Below are 25915 nucleotides of genomic sequence, written 5' to 3'. Positions count from 1 at the left end.
CATTGTATATGTTGTGTTGCCCTATTATGTATTTTCTTTTATTCCCTTTTCTTCTCATGTACTTAATGATCTGTTGAGCTGCTCGCAGAAAAATACTTTTCACTGTACCTCGGTACACGTGACAATAAACAAATCCAATCCAATCCAATCCAATCTTGGCTCATATTCAAACGACACCCAGGCATTCACTGATAGCAGGTCAGGAGCTTCACAGTGGTCCTCCAGAGTCCTTGCAGCCGCAAAATCCTACCAACTGTCCTGGCTTGAGACAATTCACACCTCTTTAACCTGGGGTTACCCCTATCTCTGGATCTGTAAACACTTAATTAACTGCAAATGCTCGCATTCAAAGCATTGTCTTGTATCTTTGAATTTGTCGATATATATATGTTTCTGGGACATACCTCTTCATTCACCTGAGGAAGGAGCAGTGCTCCAAAAGCTAGTGTTTGAAACAAACCTGTTGGACTTTAACCTGGTGTTGTAAGTCTTCTTACTATGAGATAAATGGCTGTCACCTCAGCTAGGATCCCTCCACCAATCCCCTAACTATGCACATGACCTTTTCCAGGTTTAAAAGTCCATAAGGTCACTCAACCAGGCTGAGGCACTAAAAATCACAGAATCATAGAATTTACAGTGCAGAAGGAGGCCATTTGATCCATCGAGTCTGCACCAGCCCTTGGAAAGAGCACCCCATTTAAGCCCATACCTCCAACCTATCCCAGTAACCCCACCTAACCTTTTTGGACACTAAGCAATTTGGACATGACCAATCCACCACTAGGTGGAGCGGAAGCTCTCCATCCTAGCAGAAATCGCCTTTGGGCTATCAGCAAAACAAAGGCGAGAGCATCCGCCTACACCCTTGTCTGCAGCCCCAGCGAGTCTGGTAACCTGAAAATGGTCACCAACAGACAAGGTTCCAAATCAATGTTAAGAACTGCTGATATGGTGCTAAAGAAGGAGACTCCAAAGCTCACCATCTTTGGACATGACCAGAATATGTGGGTATGACTGGTGGGCCCAAGAGTGCATTGATCACACCTGTCCTCCACTTCAGCAAAATCCCACTCATCCTAGTTTTGGTTAGATGAGCTGTGTACCACTTTGAGTTGGATCAAGCTGAGCTGTGAGGAAGAGGAGGTGGAACATACCCTACAAAGGGCCTCAATTCCACATACTCTCATCTGGGGTGGGTCCCAACCTCTACTCCCATTTCAAGCATACAATTTCTGTAACTATGAGAGGTTCCGATGAGATGATCCACTCATAGATGTTCGAGATCTTCCCCCCAACCATAAGGTTTCCTCCAACAGGGGCAAGCCCCACGAACTAAGTCACATAATTAAAAGTATTGGGACAGGTATGCCCAATAGTTGGAATTTTGCTGAAAATGTCTACCATTTGGCAAACCATCCCTCCATGAACAGGTCTCCGAGGCATTTTAACTCCATGCCTTCCCATACCTTAAAAGTCGAATCCAAACCAGATGGTTCCCACATATAAAGGCCAATAATAACATGCACTCAGCTTTTAATATTGTCTGAGCTGCCTCATATTTTCAAATCATCAGTGAGTTTGAGGTATACATGACTGTAGAGAACAGAAGTGGACCATCACTGGAGCTCAGAGGCTTGATCCATTGGACAAACCTGTCTCCATCCTTCCCCATATGGTATCCGATCCCTATACTATCCCAACATCTTCTCCACATTGGCCGTCCAGTAATACATGAGGAAATTGAGTAGTGCCAAGCCCCCGAACCCCTCTGGAGGTACACGCTGCGTATTCTTGCACATTCTTGGTACCTTATCCACCTATATGAACAAATTTACTAGCTTGTTCATCTTCGCAAAGAATGATTTAGCAAGAAAAATAAAGGTAAGGTAAAGTTGCCATAGTCCCTGATGACCACAGGTTGCTTCCCCTTCGAGGGCGAGAGCTGACTGGTGGTGATTTAACCTGAGGATCATGACACCGCAGGCGAGGGGCAAGGTTGAGAAAGCCTTCATGAATAACCTCAGCTGGTAAGGGAATTGAATCCACGCTGCTGGCCTTGCTCTGCATCCCGAACCAGCTGTCCAGTCAAGTAAGCTAAACCGGCTCAAAACCACGGCAGAATATTCATCTTGATCGTCGGGGCTCTACCCGACAACGGGAGGCTACACAACTCTTCAAACCAGATCCCACCCTATCCAACAGACTTGTGAAGTTTAACTTCTGACGCCTTGGCCAATCATGTGCCTCTTGGATACCCAGATACCAGAAGCTACCTCTGGCCCAGCGGAAGCTCCCCTTCCCAGGGGGTTGACTGGAAAATATTCACTATTTCCCAGGTTTGATTTATAATCCCAGGTTTGACTCATAATCTCATCTATAGAGAAGATTGGATCCACAACATATAATAGATCATCAGCAGAGACACCCTATGCTATCTCCCCCCCCCCCCCCGATTTATCCCCCTCCATCCCTGGTAGACCTCAGTGCTATCGCGAGGAGTTCTATCGCCAGGGCAAAAAGGAGTGGTGACAATGGGCACATCTATATTGTATCCCTGATCAGTGGGGAGCATGCCAAGCTTGTCTCAATAGTGCGAACACGAGACTCTATACGGAAGCCGCACCCATGGAATGAACTTCTGCCCGAATCCAAAGCTCCCAAGCCCCTCAATGAAGTACTCCCATTCCACCCTGTCAAATGCTTTCTCTGCATCCATAGATGCCCTAATTGTGCTTTATACAAAATTACCTCCACTTATCACCGGATTATGTGCCTCCCATAACGTGGAGGGAGAAACCGATCCATTCCTGTTAAACCCAATGTGCTTTTCAATAGCCACGACTATGCATTCACAGAATCCCTCTCCGCCAGTAGCAGCCTCCCCGAACAGGTGCCGGAATGTGGCGACTAGGGGCTTTTCACAGTAACTTCATTTGAAGCCGACTTGTGACAATAAGCAATTTTCATTTTTTCATATCATCACCTCTGGCTCAGAGGCCGAAGAAGACGAGAGGACAACGCCTGTCTCCCCACCATGTCCGACACCCTCTCCGGAGGCTCTGACCTATGTAGGTCACTTTAGAAAATCTCAAAAGCAGTCACGAAGCTGCCCCTCGAGTCCCTGATCTGTATAATCTCCTGGGAGGCCACCTTCACCCCATGGTCATACACTATACCCCTCGCGCGCTGCAGTTGTCTCACAGCCTTTCCGGTGGATAATAAGTCAAACTGCATTTGGAGCGACTTCCTAATTGGAAGCAGCTCCGGGGTAGGATCCTCCGAGTAGCGACAATCTGCTTCCAGGATCGCCCACACAAAATGCTGCCCTAATTGTGCTTTATACAAAATTACCTCCACTTATCACCGGATTATGTGCCTCCCATAACGTGGATGGAGAGACCGATCCATTCCTGTTAAACCCAATGTGCTTTTCAATAGCCACGACTATGCATTCACAGAATCCCTCTCCGCCAGTAGCACCACAGCTAATCTCCATGTACCTGCTGGATGGGATCTGTCCCCAGCTCAAGATCTACAAAATGTGGAGCATGGTTAGGAATTACTGTCGCCGAATACTCAGCCTTTCTGACCCCCATGAGCAGGGACTTGCCCAACAACAAATAGTCTATTCTCGAGTAGACCTCGTGCATGTGTGAAAAAATTAGAATTCCCGATCATGTGGGCGCAGGAATCTCCACGGGTCCGTTGACCCCTGTCTGCTCCATGAAGGTCCGAAGCACCTTCTCCAACCCCGAGAAAGCATAGACTTAGGCCTTGATCAATCTATTTTGGATTCCAGCGCACAATTGAAGTCCCCCTCCTCACACGACCAACAAGTGTGCATTGAAATCAGAGATAGAGGACAGCAAACCCTTAATAAATGCCACATCGTCCTAATTAGGTGCAAAGTACCTGTCAAGGACCCACTTACTATTACATTGGGGTCTGCCACAATTTTAGTGGCCGATAGCGGCACTTGCTTATTATTCACAATTGCTGTGTCTCGGGTCCTATCAAAAAAGCTTGAGTGGAACATGTGCCCTAACCACACCCTCCGGAGTCTGGTCTGATCCCTCACATGCAAATGGGTCTCCTGTACGAACACCACACCAGCGTTCAAGTTCTTTTGTTTTTCTAAATTTATAATTTTTTTCAAATTAAGGGGCAATTTAGCATGGCCAATTCGCCTACCATGCACATCTTTTTGGGTTGTGGGGATGAGACCCAAACAGATACTGAGGCAGCACGGTAGCACAAGTGGATAGCACTGTGGCTTCACAGCGCCAGGGTCCCAGGTTCGATTCCCTGCTGGGTCACTGTCTGTGTGGAGTTCTCCCAGTGTCTGCGTGGGTTTCCTCCCACAGTCCAAAGACGTGCAGGTTAGGTGGATTGGCCATGATAAATTGCCCTTAGTGACCAAAAAGGTGAGATGGGGTTACTGGGTTACGGGGATAGGGTGGAAGTGAGGGCTTAAGTGGGTCGGTGCAGACTTGATGGGCCGAATGGCCTCCTTCTGCACTGTATGTTCTATGTTCTAATGTGGAACCTCCACACTGACAGTGACCCAGAGCCGGGATTGAACCCAGGTCCTCAGCGCCGTGATGCAGCAGTGCTAACCACTGCGCCACCGTGTTGCCCTTTGCATTTAAGTTCTTTAGATGAGAAAAAACTCTCGATCTTTTCACTGAGCCATCCATCCAGTTACCTTGCATTCCAGGTGACCAGTTGAATGAGGAGTCCCCCCCTGGGATCAGCCCTTTCCACCGTTAGGGACAAACAAATAACTGCAAGAGTTGTAGATCAAAAGTCCTTCCAAGACGACAGCCAATCCCACCCGCAGAAAAACGCAAAGAACCCCCCCACAACTCCCCAGAGCTTCAGCACTCTGCCCCCCTCCTCCCCGACACTAAACACACCAAATCAGATCAAACTGGTTTACGGCTGCAGCTCCGCCCACCTCACACCCGCTCGCCAGCATAATACACTGCTAGCGAGGTAGCTCCCACCAGGATACTGAAAAGGACAACAGTAGTGCACAACACAAGGATCAACTATTCCTCAAAAGAAAAAGGGACCCCTAAACCATACAACATAGAGAGTTCCCCATCATCTCCACAAACTGGGAAAACAAACTTCAACAACAGAATAACCATTATATATAGAATATCTTCCCTTCAGCCCGCAATCTTCACAAGAAACCGCAAAGAAATCTCCCATATAACATCTTCCATTTAATTTGTTTGTTCATAAAGTCCTCCAACTCCTCAGGTGTCTCGAAATACAAGTCCTTAGCTCGGTGTGTGACCTGCTACCTCGTTGGGTACACCAGTCCGAATTGAACGCCCTTCCTGTAGAGTGGCTTCCACCTTGTTAAAGGTCGTCCGCTTCCTCACCAGCCCTGCCCCTACGTCATGATAGGTCCTCATCAAATTTCCTTCCCATTTCGTGCCATGGTGCTCCTTGGCCCACTGCAGGACTTCCTCCTTATCCTGAAAACTATAGAACTGAATGATTATCACACGAGGTGGCTCACTTGGTTGAAGCTTCTTCCTGAGTGACCGGCTAGCCCGGTCAAGTACCGGGGGTGGGGGGCATCTTACAAAACATCTGTACCAGCTATTTGGTGGGATTCGGGCCCTCCACGTCTTCCGGTAACCCCACAACTCGGAAGTTCTGCCTCTTTAAACAATTTTCCATGTCTCGACTTTCGCCTTCAACCTTTTATTTTCATTGGCCATCACTGCTATGTCGGCCTCTAGTGATGCAAGTGTTTATCATGCCTTGTGAGCGCCTCAACACCTTCCAGAATCAAGCTCCACCTGGACTGGGCCAACGCTTCATCAATTGACTTACATAATCCCTCCGAGGCCAAATTCCACTGCCTCTGATAGTGTATTGTAAATTGTATGTTAAATTCCTTAGCCAGTACGTATGATAGCATATTGATTGTAATCTGTACAGCCAATGACTACAGGTCTGCGGTCGCTATCTTAGCTGTCGAGTAGGTCCCTGAGGCCCCCAAGTCCGTTGAAGGAATATCGACTCTGGATTCTTTCCCCTTCCTTGTGGCTATGAATTTGGCGCGGGGGGGAACCTGTTGTACCAGTTAAAAGGTTTTTTTAACGAAGATCACTCGAATAAAAGGCGAAAATGCCTAAACAATGCAGATCTGGGATGGAGCTACCAAAAGTGCGACCTCCCTCTTACATCTCACCACCCGGTGGTCTTGATTCAGCAGGGGTCTTTATTTGGAGGACATGCGTAATTCTAGTTAGGTGGACTTTCAATGACTAAGCATAAGATGCTAATGAATGGAAATGGGGTTCCTGACATTGTTGGTCAGGAAATGCGACGCAACTTTAACCTACATTGAAAGTAAAAAGTACAACATTTGCAGTTTATTCTGCTGTCGGGAAACTGATTTTTTTTTGATTCTGTCAAATTAAGTGCACCTCCCTGCCATAATTTGTGCTGGTGGCGGGAGCTGAAAATCCCACTGGTAGGCGCCATTAACAAGGCTGACATTCATTGTCCATCACCAACTGCCTATTTGATACAACTGAGAGACTTGTTAAGTCACTTCAGAGGGCAATTAAGGTAAATCACATTTATGAAAGACTGGAGTCACCTACAGGCCTGATGGACTAATGGCAACAGGTTTCCTTCCCTAAAGGGCATGAAAGAGACAATTGGGATTTTACGACAATCTGACAACTCCATGGTTACTTTGATATTTCTAAATTCCAATTCTCAAACTCCAATACTGGGATTTAAACCCATTCTCTGGATGATTAGCCCAGGCTTTCTAAATGACTAGTCCAGTAACCACCAAGCTACATTACTTCCTCCGTACACACCTTTCCACAAGCATAACCAGCTAATGGAATGAGTTAGGAGACATATGGGAATACTTTAGTCCATTTTAGCAAAAACATAGGTACAAGTGTAAGTTGAGGCTTGCCCACTTGGGGATGTTAGGATAAAATAGAGAGAAACTTTACTTAGCACGAGATGGGAATGCTTGTGGCATTGTAGAGTGAACTTTATGGGGCAGTGTTTTCGCAACCTGATCCTGCACCTAGCTTCTATGTACCTAATTTGGGACTGCACCAACATGGTACGGGATATAAATGTTGCCCTCAGCACCAAAATCTTCCACCAAATTGGAACAAAAATATGAAGCAAATGTAAAAATTACTGCATGAACGTAATTGATGAAAGCACAAGTACATCCTCTTTTACACAGGGGTTGGGTGACTGCTGTAGATTTTAGTATTTCTCCTGGACAGAGCATCAGTCTGAATTATTTGATTCACTCTAACATTATTCTGTGCTGGACTGTTGGAGATTCTGTCCTTTGGATGAGACAATAAAGCAAAATCCTTTCCGCTTGTCCCTCTGGATAATAAATGACTATTGACCGAGACTTGAGACTCACTGCACCTGATTAATGTCTTCTCAGACCCAAAACAAGAAGAACTGACCACTCATCTCATTCCCATTTCCAAGACCTCAATGCACTGAAGTAAAAAGTAATATGTTGAATGTGCTTTGCTTTAATAGCATCTTCTACGAGTCCTTCTCCCCACTCTATATATCAAGCAAAACATCATTCCCCAGTTGATAGGTTGGCCATCACTGCTTGCAGACTCAAGGTTAGGAGATATATGGGGCTGGTTTAGCACAGGGCTAAAGAGCTGGCTATTAAAGCAGACCAAGGCAGGCCAGCAGCACGGTTCAATTCCCATACCAGCCTCCCCGAACAGATGCAGGAATGTGGCGACTAGGGACTTTTCACAGTAACTTCATTTGAAGCCTACTTGTGACAATAAGTGATTTTCATTTCATTTCATTTCATATACAGCAGGCGGGGTAACAGTCAAAGCAATCCACCACTCCAATAAAAAACATTAAAAAAAAATAATACAATCCACCACTGGGCTATTCCATACTTAGATTACAGGTTGAAATGGAAAAGCCATGACTTTAAAGAAAAAAAAAATCAAAATTGAAAAGAATGAAATGATAATTTTAAAACTTTATATTAAACAATATAAAGTCAGCTGGACCTGTCCTTCCCTATTTACAGGATTGAATTGGAATGAAATTGATCAACTTTATGACCTGAAACAGAATCAGTCTGCAGCAAGAGGGTGTAAAGGTCAAACACCTGCAGATTACTCCACACCGACTCCATCAATTTAAGAACATTGACCCTTAATCCAATCCTCCAAAGGCTATTAACCTTCATCACTGTGTATGCCACAACAGTTAAAGTCAAAAAGTGCCATCTGGTTACTGACTTGCTAATGTGGCCTTTATTCACTGGAAAAAGCTGTGAAACCAGTCAGAAGTACTGGTCTAGTCTAGAAGAGATCCACATAATTCCGGGACCAAAGGCAAAATGGTTTGAGTTACATATTTTACTATTGCACGCATTATATTATCTACCCTCTCCTTATATATCTGAATTCTTCCAACAATATTCTCTAATGAAAAGCCTGATGGGAAAGCATTTTGCTCAAAGCCTCACTGCCAATGGCACTCTTACCAGCACAGGTAACTGTGCAGCTTTCAATTACCATCACCCTCCACTGAGGGAAAACAATGCCCATTAAAAATACTTGCAATTTGAGTGGCTTTCCTAACATCAGGGCACTCAGCAGCACTTTACAACCAAATAAAGAATTTTGAAGTGTATTTACTATTGCTGTACCAGTCAATTTGTACCCAGCAAGGTCCCACAAACACAATGAGATAATAACCAGATCATTTGTTTTAAAGATATTGCTGAGGGTTAAATATTAGTCAGGACACTGTGGTGACCTCCCTTGCTCTTCTTCAAAATAGTGCAGTGGAATCCGCCAGGGCAGACAGCCTCGATTCCATTATTCTTCAGAAAAACCCATGGAATGTCCAGTCAAGATCAGAAACTCACTGTGGTGAGGGTGCACACATTTTGTCAATGGGTGGCACAGAATGTCGATACAACAAACGAATGTGCCATCTGTGATGTTAAGCAAGTTTGTACACAGTGTTATGCATGACCTCCGACCACTAGGTGGCATTGTAAACCCATGACGTTACCCTGTGATCTGGGAGTTAGGAGTAGGTTGTGCTGGGAGATAGACGTATTTGCAGAAGTTCTGCAATAGTTGTTTAGTGTTAGTCGTTCATTATTTAATTTATCACGCAGTTGTTCTACAATAAATTATTTTAAACTACATGTTCTGTAGTTCATCATTCACTTTGGCCAGTCTACAGAATGTGACAGCATCCGTCTCTTATTCATGTTTCTTATCCCCCCACCCCAGAAAATCCACAAAAAGGGGCTTAATGAATATTGATTATTAGCTAAAATTGGGATTTTTTTTGTAAAACTTAAAACATTACAAAATATATTCAACAAGTTCCTTTTTTGTGGTTTCTCTGGGAAAAAAAACATGATTGCACTGTATCTTCAAGAGAGAAGACGTGGTACATTAGTTTGCTGCATCAACATTGTGCCACCCATTTGCAAAAGGTATGTACCCTTATAAACCAACCTAAGCTTGGGTATGCCAATTGGCTTCAAAGCCCATAGATGGGGTGGGGATTGGTGTGGTGAAAAATATTGGTCCTCTGTAGATTTCTGTTCATTAACCGCTTCTGGAAAGTGTAAACATGCCAAATGATAAAATGTCTACCTAGCTACAGTTAAATAGCCAACCAACATCACAGAAGCTCCTGCAAGAACAACAATCATTTGATTAAGGGACAAAAGACTGCCAGTCCCTCCTGCAAGAGTTGATATCTTCAGCAAAGGGGGAAAGCAAGAAAAGAACCAGGCAATTAAACAGGTCAAATCCTACTCTTTAAACTCCAAATTTCAGCAGAATTTAATTCCAAACCATGGAATAAATTATTTTAGTCGGCAGAATTGATGCTGGAAACGGACTAACTTTCAATTAATCTTACTAATGGGGTATTATTAATAATTCATGTCCATTAGCATGACCATTATTAATACACGCAGTTATAAAATCAAATTTAAAAAGAAAACCATTTTGACTTGTTAAAGAGAATACTGCTCAGGCCTCTATGGAATACAACTTTTTCTTGCTGTAGGTGAATGTCAGACATTGGGATGAAAGGGGTTAATCGACATCAGGAAAGCTTTGATGGGGTAAGGCCACACTATGGCGAATCATGCCTGCAACCCATGGACCTCTCAAGCTTTTATGACCATCATTGCTATATGCTCTCAGTCGGTTTAAAGATTCCAAACTTGGATGAGGTATTTTTCATAATTTTCTATATTAGAATTTGCTTTGTTCTGCTGTTTCACTGCTGCGCTGCCACGGCAGTTTAACCCTCATTTTGGAATAAATATTTCCGTCTGTCTCTAAGCTTTGATTGTGGCTGTGTGACAGGAACAGGTATTGTCGCAGGATAAAGAGAGCTAATAATCAAGGGTGAAAATATGGTAACAGAATCAAAAGGCCCGATTTGAAATCTAATTTCGGGACTTACATTGCTATTGCGTCTGCCGCAGCCTCAGGGCATCCTGAAGTGCTTTACAGGCAATTACACATCTCTTGAATGTAGTCATAGAAAGAAATGGTGTCGAATGGTTAAAGCACAGAAGGAGGCTATTCATCCACTTGAGTCTGTGCCAGCTCTCTGCAAGAGCAACTCATCAGAGTCCCGTTCTCTAGCTGTTTTCCTGTCACCCCACAATTTTTACCCTTCAGATAATTATTAATTTCCTTTCAAAACCAAAATTGAATCTGTGCCCCATCACATTCTCAGGCAGTGCATTGCTCGATGCAACAAAACAAAACGTGCTGATTATGGTTCTTTTCACGATCATCTGAAAAGAATATCCTCGGATTCTTTACTCTTGTCACAAGGAACAGCTTCTCTCGATCTATCTGATTTGGAATACCTCTATCAAATCTCCTCTCAACCTTCTCTTCTAAGGAGCGGCACGGTAGCACAGCGGTTAGCACAGCAGCTCCACAGCTCCTGGGTCCCAGGTTTCATTCCCGGCTTGGGTCATTGTCTGTGCGGACTCTGCCCTTCTCCCCATGTCTACGTGGGTTTCCTCTGGATGCTCCAGTTTCCTCCCACAGTCCAAAGATGTGCAGGTTAGGTGGATTGGCCATGTTAAATTGCCTTTCGTGTCCAATAAAAATTAGGTGGGGTTACTGGGCTATGGGGATAGAATGGAGCTATGGGCTTAACACGGGTGCACTTTCCAAGGGCCGGTGTAGCCTCAATGGGCCAAATGGCCTCCTTCAGCACTGTAAATTCGATGAGCCTCAGTATCTCCAATGTATTCAGATAACTCAAGTTCCTCAACCCTGGAACCATGCTTGTGGATTTTTTCTGCATCCTCTTTAATGCTTACATATCATCTCTAAACTTGATACGATATCCCATCGTTGATGTCAGACTTGCGTTTTATAAAGGTCCATTGTAATTTTCTTGGTTTTGTACTCTTTGCTTCAATTTATAAAGCCAGGATCTCATGTCTTTTAAACCACCTTTCAGCTACATTCAACAATTTGTGCACATGTATGCCCGTGTCTCTGTTCCTGTACCTCATTTAGAATAGCACCCTTTATTTTACATTGCCTCTCCTCGCTCTTCATTAAAAAAAGTCATCCTGCCTCATTCCTGCTCCTCACTGTGTCACCATCTCCCTATTCCCGTTCCTTATTGATTCATCCTCTTCCCCATTCCCACCCCTTACTCAGTCACCCACTCCTCATTCCTGCTCCTTATTCCAGCTTACTGCACTACTTCTGTTCGTTAATGTGGAGATGCTGGCGTTGGACTGGGGTGAGCACAGTAAGAAGTCTTACAACACCAGGTTAAAGTCCAACAGGCTTATTTCGAATCACTAGCTTTCAGAGCACTGCTCCTTCCTCAGGTGAATGAAGAGGTATGTTCCAGAAACATATATATGGACAGATTCAAAGATGCCAGACAATGCTTGGAATACGAGCATTAGCAGGTGATTAAATCTTTACAGATCCAGAGATGGGGTAACCCCAGGTTAAAGAGGTGTGAATTGTGTCAAGCCAGGACAGTTGGTAGGATTTCGCAGGCCAGATGATGGGGGATGAATGTAATGCGACATGAATCCCAGGTCCCGGTTGAGGCCGCACTCATGTGTGCGGAACTTGGCTATAAGTTTCTGCTCAGCGATTCTGCGTTGTCGCGCGTCCTGAAGGCCGCCTTGGAGAATGCTTGCCCGGAGATCAGAGGCTGAATTCCCATGACTGCTGAAGTGTTCCCTGACTGGAAGGGAACATTCCTGCCTGGTGATTGTCGCGCGATGTCTGTTCATTCGTTGTCGCAGCGTCTGCATGGTCTCGCCAATGTACCACGCTTCGGGACATCCTTTCCTGCAGTGCATGAGATAGACAACGTTGGCCGAGTCGCACGAGTATGTACCGCGCACCTGGTGGGTGGTGTTCTCACGTGTAATGGTGGTATCCATGTCAATGATCTGGCACGTCTTGCGGAGATTGCAATGGCAGGGTTGTGTGGTGTCGTGGTCACTGTTCTGAAGGCTGGGTAGTTTGCTGCAAACAATGGTTTGTTTGAGGTTGCACCATTGTTTGAAGGCAAGTAGTGGGGTGTGGGGATGACCTTGGCAAGATGTTCATCTTCATCGATGACGTGTTGAAGGGAAGAAGATGTCGTAGTTTCTCCGCTCTGGGAAAGTACTGGACGACGAAGGGTATTCTGTCGGTTGTGTCCCATGTTTGTCTTCTGAGGAGGTCAGTGCGTTTTTTTGCTGTGGCGCGTTGGAACTGTCGATCGATGAGTCAAGCGCCACATCCCATTCATACGAGGGCATCTTTCAACGTCTGTAGATGTCTGTTACGCTCCTCCTCGTCTGAGCAGATCCTGTGTAGACGGAGAGCTTGTCCATAGGGGATGGCTTCTTGAATGTGTTTAGGGTGGAAGCTGGAGAAGTGGAGCATCGTGAGGTTATCCGTGGGCTTGCGGTAAAGCGAAGTGCTGAGGTGACCGTCCTTGATGGAGACGAGTGTGTCCAAGAATGCAACTGATTTTGGAGAGTAGTCCATAGTGAGTCTGATGGTTGGATGGAACTTAATGATGTCATCGTGTAGTCGTTTCAGTGATTCTTAGACATTCACCATGTGCTGAGTGCCTCACCTAGATCGTGAGAGGACAGGGTCCACAGCTAAGCTGGTAATGCACGTACCCAAAGTTACAATATGTTATTACAGTTGAGTTAATAAAATAGTTACACCATCTCCAGCCGTGTTGACCTGTTTGTAGACCAGAACACCCAACACGACAGATGCCTCAGTAGTTGTGGCGTTGATGTGTGCACAAGCAAATTTAGCCCAACCAGCTTAGTGTTAAAATTTGATCAGTCCACAATTCTCTACACTGTGCTAGGAAAACGCTTGGGGGTAATCATTTATCATAATTACTTACATTTCATGATTTACACGGCTGGCTTTGAAAGGAGGAAGAAAAAAAAAAATCATACTGTACGCAAATCGGGCTAAGTAAGCGTTTTGCCTCTGACCTGCAAATTACAGAATATTCCCCATGTACCAGTGATGAGAGCTGATGCTTTTCCATTCTCTACATGACAGACACGTGATACTATTGAGATACCATAGATAAAGGAATCTACCACCACGATTAACCCAGTTCTCAGCGAGCAAAGTTAATCAGGAATAATCTTTAAATAAAACTGGCATCTAACTTTTTTAAAAAGACTAAAATTTATTCAAGTGCTCCACAAATGAATTATACACCACAACAGTGCTTATTCCATAGATAGAACTAAAATCACAGGCATGCCCTTGGCTGCTATTGGCCTCGGATGACCCTCTCTGGCTTTCAGAGTCTGAGTAACAGTGACAATCCCTCACTTTCTGCTGTTTCTCACTGACTGCTTTGTAATTTGTCTACCCAGAGATTGAGACATGTGCAAGAGCGGCACATGAGGTTCATTTCTAAAGGCCTGGGAAATGCAAGTGTCGTTTTGGTGAGTCTTTTTGAGGTGGGCAGGGTTGGGGAGGTGTAGCAAAGGGTGCGAGGCATGAGTGCTATGCTGTCTTCAAACCAAACTCTCACTGATAATAATAATCTTTATTGGTGTCACAAGTCGGCTTTACATTAACACTGCAATGACGTTACTGTGAAAGTCCCCTCGTCACCACATTCCGACACACTGGTACACTGAGGGAGAAATCAGAATGCCAATTCACCTAACAAGCATGGCTTTCGAGGCTTATGGGAGGAAACCGGAGCGCCCAGAGAAAACCCACGCAGACACAGGGAGACTCCGCACAGACAGTGACCCAAGTCGGGAATCTAATCTGGGTCTCTGCCGCTGTGAAGCAACAATGCTAACCACTGTGCTACCGTGCCGCCCAACAGTTTAGTGTTCAGCACTCCCAGGCAGGGTGTGCTTAAGAATACATTACATCTGACTCAATCCAAATAATACCAATGATACAGGTGAATTCGCACAATTAACTGTAAGAATTAAATTCAATTAAAGCCCCCATTAATCTCTTCATCTGATTGCAATGCAGCAACAGAAGGATGTGCAGATCGGTTTAGATTAAGTAGCGTGGAAGGAGGCTCATGTGGAACAAATACTGACAGACTAGTTGGCTGAATGGCCTCTTTGTGCTATCTAAATTCTATCTAATTTGGTTAGCAAGATGTGCATTTTTAAAAAAATGTATGGATCCAAAAGGACATATAAAATGCTTGGAAATTAAAATAGTTCAACATATTACAGTAGAGTGGAGGAATATACACCTGTCTTTGAACTCCCTAATATTGCAAAGGTTATTGCAATATTCTTTGATCAGCAATCAAATAGGGAAGTCTGAAACTTTCCTCTCATTAACATTCTGTACAATGGCATTGAGTGAATGTGATGACATTCGTATAACTATTGCACTTATGATACATGTCATATTTCAAATCACTTTACACATATCCTTAGAAGTTATAAACTAAACAGACAGACAGAAAAGTTAATCGGCACTTGCAATGTCATGCCACAACAACTTGCATTTATATCGTGTCTTTAAAGTAGTAAATGTCCCAATGGGTATCGCAAAAGTATTATCAAACCAAATTTCATACTGTTTGACACTATATAGAGATATTATGGCAGATCAAAATTGGGTTTTAAAGGAGCATCTTAAAGAAGAAAAGAGGGGCACTGAGTCAGAGTGATTTAGGGAGAAAATCCAAAGTTAAGGCCTTGGAAGCTGAAGGCATGGTGGTCAATTGTTGAACTGGATAATATCACGGGTGTGCAAGGCAGCAGAATTGGGGGATCCCAGAGATTGTTTGGCTGGAGGAGCTCACAGAGATAGGAAGTGGTGATGCTGTAGTGGGATTTGAAAACTATCATGAGGATTTTAAAATTGAGGTGATGCTCAACTGAAAGCCAAAGCCGGGGAGTGAACAGAGGTGGTGTTAAATGGGACTTGTCATGAGTTAAGATATGGATACATGGGGGAGTCACATGACGCGTGTGCGGGAGTGTTTGTGTTTTCATGAGCTTTGGCTTTGCTCATCTTTTAATCGTCTTTTATCCTTGTGCAAATTTCTTTTTTGTCTTTTCTTGGGTTACATGGTTTATACTATGTCCTGAGAATTGTTAGCCGGTGTGTCTGCAAGATGGAGCCGAGTTTGAATGCTAGAATCCTTGCTTGTTCGTAGAGACTGGAAGGTGCCCCAGTTGGTTTTGAGGGGGCTCCCACCCTGATTGTGAGGTGTGCATCGATGGATGGTGGCTGCTAATGAGGATGCTGTTGTGGCTGAAGGTCTCAGGTAGCCATTGCCCAATTCCAAGAGTTGCGGGTGTTGATGGAGGCAGTGGAGGCGCACAAGGAGGTTCCTGCATTAAGGAAATTCAATGGAGCACATCCAATCCTGTCTTCAAGGACACTGGTCCTGTGTTGTTCTGTTCCAGGTGTCGGAGGTGAGGGGATAGGATAGCTGAATCAGTCGAGTCATCTCCCCAGCTGGAGCCTAGGTTGTTGACTGCCTGGATTCTGGTGAGACCGCATGATTGTAGCAGTGGTGTCTCGTGCTTCGATCATTGGAATCCTCGAGAGATCCTGAAGAGTGCTCATTGATCCTGATCCTGCACCTGTGGAGAAGTCTTTATCCTGAGGAACTGCGTTGCATTTCTGCATCTCGGTTATTATCCTGGACTTTGCTCCCTTTTGATCATGTTGTTGTCTGCTTGATGTTGTCAACTGTTTTCGTTTACAGGGAAGTAAATGATGTTGGTGTGATGGCCTGTACAGTTCGGTATCCTGGCTTAGCAAGTGTATATCACGTTAAGCCAAATGTTGAATGTTGAATTTGTGCGCGCAGTCTTGATCCTAAAAGTTATATTGTCTGACAATCCCTGTGGTGGAGGAAGAGGGGTGTTTTTTGTTGTCTCCCCACTGTCATTCTTGGAAGGAAGATGAATGGGGTTGCAGCAGGGTGAGAGGTGGAGGACTGCAGTTGGTAAGGTTAGTTTGTCCCCGCTGTGATAGAGGGACGTCCCCAACCCCTATACCGCCCAGCTAGAGCTAACCAGTTTCGGGTTTTTTTTCCCTTATTTTTTTCTTTTAATTTGGATCAGAGTATCCGTGTTCTTTTTTCTTAGGCAGCCCAACCCCTTTTCTCTGAGTGGTCCTGGTTATCGGGGTGGGTTCCCTGGTGCTGGGGGAACGTGGGCTGGCCCTACCTCCCAGGGTGCCATTCTGCTCACCTTTGGCGGGTTCCCGACTCTCCCCTCATCGCTGATATGACGTTCAACCCTTCTGGCTGGGATTTGATGATATCCTCCTTACCCTCAGGCTTTTTGAGTTGTGCGTTTCAGTGTAATTCCCCCTTAGCTCTTGTTTTTTTTAATTCGTCTTGTTAATTTTCTTTGAAGCTATGGATATTATGTAATTCTGTGCAGTTAACAGTATCCTGCTTTGGTGCGGACGGATCTTGTAGCCATGTAAGGAACACTTGGGGATATTGTTCCCGACTTACACGGTCGTATTTGTTCCTATGCCTGCAATGAGTTCTGTGCTGTAGCTGTTTTACATTGATAATTATGTTTTTTTTTCTCTTTTTCTTTTGTTTTGATGATGCAATGATTGTTAAAACATGGAAACCTCAAGAAATGTTTTTTTAAATGGATGCATATTGTCAAATTGTACAGACGGCAATCAGATGAATTATCAATTGTTTATTTACTGCTACTGGCCATGCAAATTACCGATTTCTCCCAGTCATAGATTGGAATTTTTGACATCCACCTGAACTGCCAAAGCAGACACACAAGGCTGTTAGTTCAGCAGTTTGTTCTATAAAATTAAAAGAGTGCCTGCTCTATTACAATTGCACATCGTCAAAACCGAGTGAAAATTCACTGAATGCAAAGGAGTTTGATGCATTGGAACCCCATACATTGGGAAGTAGCTTGGTCCATTACAGATTGTGAATTAATAGGATGTTGTAGTGGATGGCATGATAGCACGTGATTAGCACTGCTGCTTCACAGCGCCAGGGTCCCAGGTTCGATTCCCGGCCTGGGTCACTGTCTGTGTGGAATCTGCACATTCTCCCCGTGTCTGCGTGGGTTTCCTCCGGGTGCTCTGGTTTCCTCCCACAAGGGAATAGTGCAGATGGGCTTTAGAGTGGTTTCACAGGTCGGCGCAACATCGAGGGCCGAAGGGCCTGTACTGCGCTGTAATGTTCTATGTTCTATGTACAAGTCCTGAAAGACGTGCTGTTAGGTGAATTGGACATTCTGAATTCTCCCTCTGTGTATCCGAACAAACGCCGGAATATGGCGACTCGGGACTTTTCACAGTAACTTCATTGCGGTGTTAATGTAAGCCCACTTGTGACAATAAAGATTATTAAAAGGTAAGCTTCAACTACTTTCTAGTATGTGGTATTGTAATGGATTTGGCGTGGTGTATCATTCTATGATTGTGTGAAATTGGGCTGCAAGCCCCATCCAAGTAATCTAGATAAGTTTATGGCACATGGTGCACTCCACAGGTCCATCTGCCTTGCTGTCAGAACTTGAGATGAAGCCAATCCATTCACTACCGGTCAATTTCAGCTGGAGTGTCCACAACGGACATTAGGCCCCCTTCATTTTCATTTCCTAAGCGCATGGGATTAGGGGTGGTGTATTGCGATGGACAGAAAACTGACTGACAGACTGGAAAAAAAGAGTAGGAATAAACAGGTCTTTTTCCAAATGGCAGACAGTGATTAGTGGGGTACACAAGGATTGGTGCTGGGCCCTCAGCTATTCACAGTATATATTATTGAATTAGATGAGAACACAAAATGGCTTCAAATTTGCAAATGACACAAAGCTGGGCGGGATGGTGAGCTGTGAGAAGGATGCAGAGATCCTACATTGTGATTCTGACAAGTTGAGTGAGTGGACGAATGAATGGCAGATGCTGTAAAATTCGGATAATTGTAAGGTTATCCACTTTGTTCGCAAAAACAGGAAGGTGGATTATTATTCGAATGGACAAAAATTAGGAGCGGGGATTGTGCAATGAGACCAGTCGCTGAAGGTAAGCATGCAGGTGCAGCAGGTGGTAAAGAAGGCAAGTGGTACATTGGCCTTCATAGTAAGAAGAATGAGGGGGGATTTCACAGAAACCTAGAACACTCCAACAGGACTAGACAGGGTAGATGCAAGAAGGATGTTCCCGATGGTGGGACTGTCCAGAACCAGGGGTCACAGTCGAAAGATACGGGGTAGACCATTTAGGACTGAGATGAGGGGAAATTCCTTCAACTGGAGAGTGGTCGGACAGTGGAATTCACTACTACAGGAAGCAGTTAGGACAAAACCTTGTATGATCTCAAGAAGCAGTTAGATATAGCATTTGAGACGAAAGGAATCAAAGGATATGGGAATGGCGGGGCAGGCTCAAAGGGCTGAATGTCATATCTCTGCTCCAATTTTCTATGTTTCATTTATATATGCATGGGGTCTAATATCCATTTAGGAAGCAGCCAAGAAATTAGGGTGTCAGCTTCCTAAACTGTGTCTTATTGACCCTATTTTACACCCATGAAATGGGGCAACAAGGCCCAATTTCTATCTCATGCTAGTCACTCTTGTTCCCTTTGAGGCTGCTACACGACTGCACTTACATTATGCTTCCTTGCATAATTTCTATAAACCACAATATATACAAGACATACAAATTTCCTCACAAATAAAATCCCTATTCACTGCAACTAAAACAAAGAGAAGTGGGAGGAGGAGTTGGGGGTGGTGCTGGAGGAGGGTCTGTGGTGCGAGGTGCTGCAGAGGGAAACGCCTCGACTTTGTGCGTGAGGCTGGGGCTGATACAGCTGAAGGTAGTGTACAGGGCGCACCTCACAAAGTCTAGGATGAGCTGGCTATTCGAGGGTGTGGAGGATGTCCGTGAGCAGTGTGGGAGGGGCCCTGCGAATCATGTGCATATACTTTGGCCCTGCCTGAAGCTGGAAAAGTTTTGGAGGACAGTGCTCAGTACCATTTCGAGGGTTTCACATGTGGACGTGGAACCCGGTCCTCTCGAAGCCATATTCGGGGTGTCAGGGGGGCCGGAGCTGCAGGCGGGTGCGGGCCAGGTGTTTTAGCCTTCGCCTTGCTGATTGCTCGTAGGCGGGTCTTATTGCGGTTGAGGTCAGCTTCTGCACCCCATGCCTCGGTGTGGTGGGGGATCCTGCTGGAGTTTCTGACCCTAGAAAAGGTGAAGTTTGCTCTGAGGGGGGCATGTGTGGGTTCTACAATTGTTAGGGTTTGTTCATCATGTATTTTCGGGAGTTGATTACCGTTGACTGTTGAGGTGGGGATTTGGATGGGCTGGGGTTTTTTGTGTGGTCATTTTATATAGTAAAACTGTTGAAACTTTGTTGAGTGAAAATACTTTAACAAAAAACTAAAACAAGGTGGCTGTACTTCAGTTAAGGAAGCTCAAGATCTTCTATCAGCTGACAAATGTATTGCTGCGCATTATTGAATTTAACACACAAGGGTGTGTTTTGAAGATACAACTTTGAGAGCCTTAAACAACATTGATAAGGGGCTGGATTCTCCGTTTTGGAGACTACGTCCCCATGCTGGCGTGAAAACGGTGGTCTTTTACACCAGGTTTTGCTGGGGACTAGCAGGGAAGCAACGTAGAGCTCGCAGCTCTAGCTGCCGATACGGCGCTCAGCACTTCTGGTTCCGAGGCTGCGCATGCGCATGGCGGCGGCCTGTAGCGTCCGCGCCGTGCTCCATGGCAGACTTAGCCTGCGGACCTGGACCGCCAAAGTAGTGCCTCCCCGCGGCCGCTCGCGCGCACCGTACCGCCCGCCCACAGTGCCCCCCAGCCCTGAATGAAACCACCCCTGCTCGCCGATCAGCCCTCTCCTGACTGTGGCGGCCTTGGAATAAGTCCGCAGCCGCCACGCTGAGTTCATGAACGGTGTGAGCACACATAACCCACGCCGTCGGGAACTCGGCCAGTCTGGGACGGAGCATCGTGAGACGGGCCTCAGGCTGTGGATAATCGGCACGGCGTATTCTTTGCAGGGGGCGGAGAATTCAAAAACCAGTGCCGCTCCCGATTTTGGCGCCAAAACAGATCCTCCACCCCGTCGCCGAACGTGATTTTGACTTCGGGGAGTGTTAGAGATTCACGATTGTAGCTTAAGACTTTGGAACCTTAAACTATTGCCCTGTTGACAGTGTACCACAAATGTGTCTTGACAGTTTCCAAAAATGGTAGTTTCCTGGTTTCTCTGTTCCCTTAGTAGGAACATTAAATCCTTCATGGGGGTATAGCATTAACAAAAATCCTAAAGTTTAATAAACTGCTCAGCAGCTTTTAAACAGGTCTGCCAACAAATAAGTGCCCACAATACTATATACATTGGCATTCTCACATCTGAGGGGTGCATTGGTACAGGAAGCATAAAATCAACAATGTCGTAAGCAGAAATCACATCCTGAGATTGGGTACATAGCAGAGGGAACTTGCCTCTGCTTCTTCTGTGAATGCTTGAAGAAAACAGTGGGGGGGCGAAGATGGAGAAGTGCACCAACATAGATTACCTTGATTAACATGTGTCATGCGAGAGTGCCTTTAAGAACTGGGTATTTAAGCAATGTACCTTTAAGAAAACAGTGATGTCATAGAGTGGGTGGAGCTCAGCTCAGTTCAGCCATTTTGTAGGTTTTTAGTTTCAGTTTAAAAGCAGTGTGTTTCCAGAGAGCTGCAAGGTTTGCAGTTTGGTTTTGCTGAGAGCAGCTAAAAAAGTGCCTGGCTGCTCTCAGGTGTTTAAACTGCCTGAGAGCAGTTTAAAAGTAGAAAGCCAGTTTGCGACAGTCTCTGCCATTCTACAGAAAATATATATCCTTTAACCTGATGTGATACTGTTTAAAGGTGTTAAGTCTCTTGGAAGTTTGAAGGAACATTTTAAGGAATTACCTACTGTTGCAATATTTTTTGAGTTATCTTTGAAGTAAGGGGTGTTAAGAGATCCAATGTTTATTTAAGATGTTAAGTTGAGTTCATGTAATAAACAGTGTTTTGTGTTTAAAAATCCACGTGTCCATAATTGTAATCCCACACCTCGGGAAAAGCTGTGTGCTCGGAAAAGCAACAAATCCATTAAAGGGAGAGGTTGGTTGAACTCCATGATACATTTTGGGGTGCTGAAAAGCCTCGCCCATAACACATGGGTGAAAGACATCTTAGTGACAAAGAAACAAAATAAAACGGTTTCTGGCTCAAATGTGGTCAGCTTGTGATGGAATGGATTGTTTGATTAACAAAGACTAAAATGTTCCAATGTATTTGTGGTATCTGTAATGCTTTCACAATTCCCTGCTCACACTTGAAAATAAATATGAAAAATGTAAAATGTGGTTTCTCACCAACTTCTGTGGACAGTGACTTCACATGAAGTGAGCTTGCTGAGGACTAAGGGATTTGTATTGTGAGGCTGTAAGGTCAGCTGTGTATGAACAGCTGCCTCTGTTATTCAGAGTTGAGAAATTCTCTCAAGTGATGGGATACTGAAATGTATTGCATAATCCCAATATAGGAGCCTTGCAAAAGGTTTCACTTATTAATCAGACACCCAGGATACCAGTCACCTTCGAGAAAGACACGGCAAAAATTCAAACATTTTCTGAATGCACTTCTCTTTAAATGCAAAGAAACTTTCAGCGGTTTGAACTTTAAATAATTTGCATTCATGCAGTACCTTGAATTGATTAGATTAAATGTACAGCAAATGCTGGGTATGTTAAATCAATAGTGGACCGTACATCATTCACTTGTACCACGGGCATTGTGACAAACACAGACATTTGTAGTGTTTTAGAAAAATTGAACTGGTTTTTCAAAAGACCACATTCCCACTCAGTTCCTACCTTTTCCCGTTTCAGCTTGGCTGGCTCCTCGACTGACTGCAGTGCTTTGAAGTAGGGACTCCGTTCTGCAGTAAAGTGGACCTTCGAGAGAGAGTTCTCCACGAGGGCGACGGAAAGGTTGACCCCATCTATATGTAGCCAGCCAATGAAATTACCGGCTTTATCCATACTTTCCACCTCTACCTCCACCTAAAATTGGAACAAAATTTAACAATTTTGTTAGTTGAAAAGTGTTAATGTAAGCCTACTTGTGACACCAAAGATTATATTAAAAAATGATTTACAGAAACCTCAAGTCCTTAATACCAAGCCCAACCATTCTTAACAAATGTCAAAATTACAGCTTCTACAGTAGAAAACAGAATTGCATTAAGTACAAAGCAGAACTACCTGTAGCTAAAGACACGTATATGTTCTTAGAATGCAGATGACACAAGATTGTACTTATTTTTTTAAATAAACATTTTATTGAGGTATTTATGGTTTTACAACAATAACAGAAGAAACGGTGTACATACAATTATAAACATAGTGCAAACGCCATCTTCCTCTCTCACAGGTCCCACCTTTTCTAACCCCCTATTCTACACTAAACTAACCCCACAGCCCCCCCCCCCCCCCCCCCCCCTTCAGCTGACGGTTAATTTTCCCTAAAGAAGTCGACGAACGGCTGCTACCTCCGGGCGAACCCTAACATTGATCCTCTCAACACGAACTTGATTTTCTCCAAACAGAGAAAGCTAGCCATGTCTGATAGCCAGGTCTCCGGCTTCAGGGGCTTTGAGTCCCTCCAAGCTAATAGTATCCGTCTCCGGGCTACCAGAGAGGCAAAGGCCAGAACGTCTGCCTCTTTCTCCTCCTGGAATCCCGGATCTTCCGACACACCGAAAATCGCCACCTCTGGACTCTGCGCCACAGTTGTTTTCAACACCTTGGACATGACATCCGCAAACCCCTGCCAGAATCACCTAAGCTTCGGGCATGTCCAGATGATATCGCTGGTCCTCCGCACACCTGTCTTCCACCCCAAAGAACCTGCTTCCGGGCCACTGTCATGTGAGCCCGGTGAACAACCTGAGACTGTATCAGGTAGAGCCTGGTACATGTTGTGGACGCGTTGACTCTACTCAACGCATCCGCCAAGAGACCATCCTCTAGCTCTAACTCCTCTTCCCATTTGTGTTTCAGCTCCTCAGTCTGCGTTTCCTCTGACCCCATAAGTTCCTTATAAATGTCCGTAACCCTCCCTTCTCCCACCCACACTCTGGAAACTACCCTGTTAAGATTGTACTTATTGCCCATCTGAATTGAGTTGAATTTTATTGATTGTCACATGTACTGAGGTACAGTGGAAAGTATTGTACTGCATACAGTCCAGACAGATCGTTCCATACATTTTAAAAAAAAACCATTTTATTGAGGTATTTTTTGGTATTATAAGAACAACACAATAAACAATGTACATGAAACTATAAACATAGTGCAAAAGCCGTCTCCCTCCCTCACAGGCCCCACCTTTATTAACCCCCTACTCTAAGCTAAACAAACCCCCCCCCCCTTCTGCTGACAATTAATTTTCCGCAAAGAAATCGACGAACGGTTGCCACCTCCGGGCGAACCCTAACAGTGAACCTCTCAAGGCGAATTTGATTTTCTCCAAACAGAGAAAGCTAGCCATGTCCGATAGCCAGGTCTCCGACTTCAGGGGCTTTGAGTCCCTCCAAGCTAATAGTATCCGTCTCCGGGCTACCAGGGAATCAAAGGCCAGAACGTCTGCCTCTTTCTCCTCCTGGATTCCCGGGTCTTCCGACACCCCGAAAATCGCCACCTCTGGACTCAGCGCCACCCTTGTTTTTAACACCGTGGACATTACATTTGCAAACCCCAGCCAAAATCCCCTAAGCTTCGGACATGCCCAGAACATGTGGACATGGTTCGCTGGTCCTCCCGCACATTTTGCACACCTGTCTTCCACCCCAAAGAATCTGCTCATCTGGGCCACTGTCATGTGAGCCCGGTGAACGACCTTAAATTGTATCAGGCTGAGCCTGGCACATGTTGCGGACGCGTTGACTCTACTCAACTTGTCCGCCAATAGACCATCCTCTATCTCTCCTCCCAGCTCCTCCTCCTTATTGCGCTTCATCTCCTTGGCCTGTGTCTCCTCTGACCCCATAAGTTGCTTGTAAATGTCCGAGACGCTCCCTTCTCCTACCCACCCTCTGGAAACCACCCTGTCCTGAATCCCCCTTAGCGGTAGGAGCGGGAAGGTTGACACCTGTTTACGTAGGAAGTCCCACACCTGCAAATACCTGAATTTGTTTCCTCTCACCAACCCAAACTTCTCTTCCAGCGCCCTCATACTCGGAAAGCTCCTTTCTATAAACATATCCCCCATCCTCTCAACCCCTGCTCTCTGCCATATCCGGAACACCCCATCCATACTTCCCCAGGCAAACCAGTGATTATTACAGATTGGGGACCAGACCGATGCTCCCCATGTCTTCTCCATTGTCCCCAGACTCTCAGGGCCGCCACCACCACGGGGCTGGTGGAGTACCGTGACGGCGGGAACGGCAGGGCCAGATTTAATTTATGCAGCCGGTCCCATTTCCGAGCCACTTGAATGTCTAGGTATCTAAAGCTTCCCCCTACTAATCTAAATGGCAGCTCCCCCAATTGCCTCTCCTGTCCCCTCGCCTGGACCGCAAACATCTCTCTTTTCCCCATACTTAGCTTATACCCCGAAAACCGGCCAAATTCCCCTAGAATCCTCCTGATTTCTTCCATCCCCCTAATGGGTCCAATACATACAGAAGCAGGTCGTCTGCATAGAGCGCGACTCTGTGCTGTGCTCCCCCCCCCCCCCCCCGACCAGCACCTTGAGGCTCTCAGAGCAACCAGCACCTTGAGGCTCTCAGAGCAATGCCAATGGCTCTATAGCTAGCGCGAACAACAGTGGGGAGAGGGGGCATCCCTGTCTCGTCCCCCGGTGCAGTCTAAAATAGTCCGGTGTTGTCCTATTCATCTGTACACTTGCCATAGGAGCCTGATACAGCAACCTGACCCAGTCAATAAAGCCCCGTCCAAATCCGAACCGTCCCAGTACCTCCCACAGATAATCCCATTCTACCCGATCAAAAGCCTTTTCTGCATCCATTGCGATCACTACCTCCACCTCCCTACCTTCCGGGGGCATCATGATCACATTTAACAACCTTCTTACATTGGCCACCAACTGCCTACCCTTAACAAACCCCGTCTGGTCCTCCCCAATAACATCCGGAACACAATCCTCAATCCTGGAGGACAAGATCGTTCCATACATGAAAAAACATAATACATTCAGAAATACATAAATCTCTGGTTGCCTTGGAGACATTAAGAATCAATCACCTAGTGAGGGACTGGGTTCATCATGTAGACCAACAAGAATTTATAGCACCTTTAATGTAA

The 25915-nt window shown here is 45.2% G+C and overlaps 1 protein-coding gene across 1 annotated transcript in view; it reads right to left on the bottom strand.

Annotated features, from left to right (window-relative positions):
* The window catches only part of snd1 (staphylococcal nuclease and tudor domain containing 1), a 1317969-nt gene that overhangs the window by 353898 nt on the left and 938156 nt on the right, over positions 1 to 25915 (bottom strand). The window contains exon 17 of the mRNA XM_072471188.1: positions 22460 to 22648. Within this exon, the coding sequence (XP_072327289.1) occupies positions 22460 to 22648 (189 nt within the window). The remainder of the gene's footprint in view (positions 1 to 22459; positions 22649 to 25915) is intronic.

Source organism: Scyliorhinus torazame, chromosome 13 (assembly GCF_047496885.1).
Source record: "Scyliorhinus torazame isolate Kashiwa2021f chromosome 13, sScyTor2.1, whole genome shotgun sequence".
Lineage (NCBI taxonomy): Eukaryota > Metazoa > Chordata > Chondrichthyes > Carcharhiniformes > Scyliorhinidae > Scyliorhinus > Scyliorhinus torazame.
This window is presented reverse-complemented; position numbering and strand designations above follow the sequence as displayed.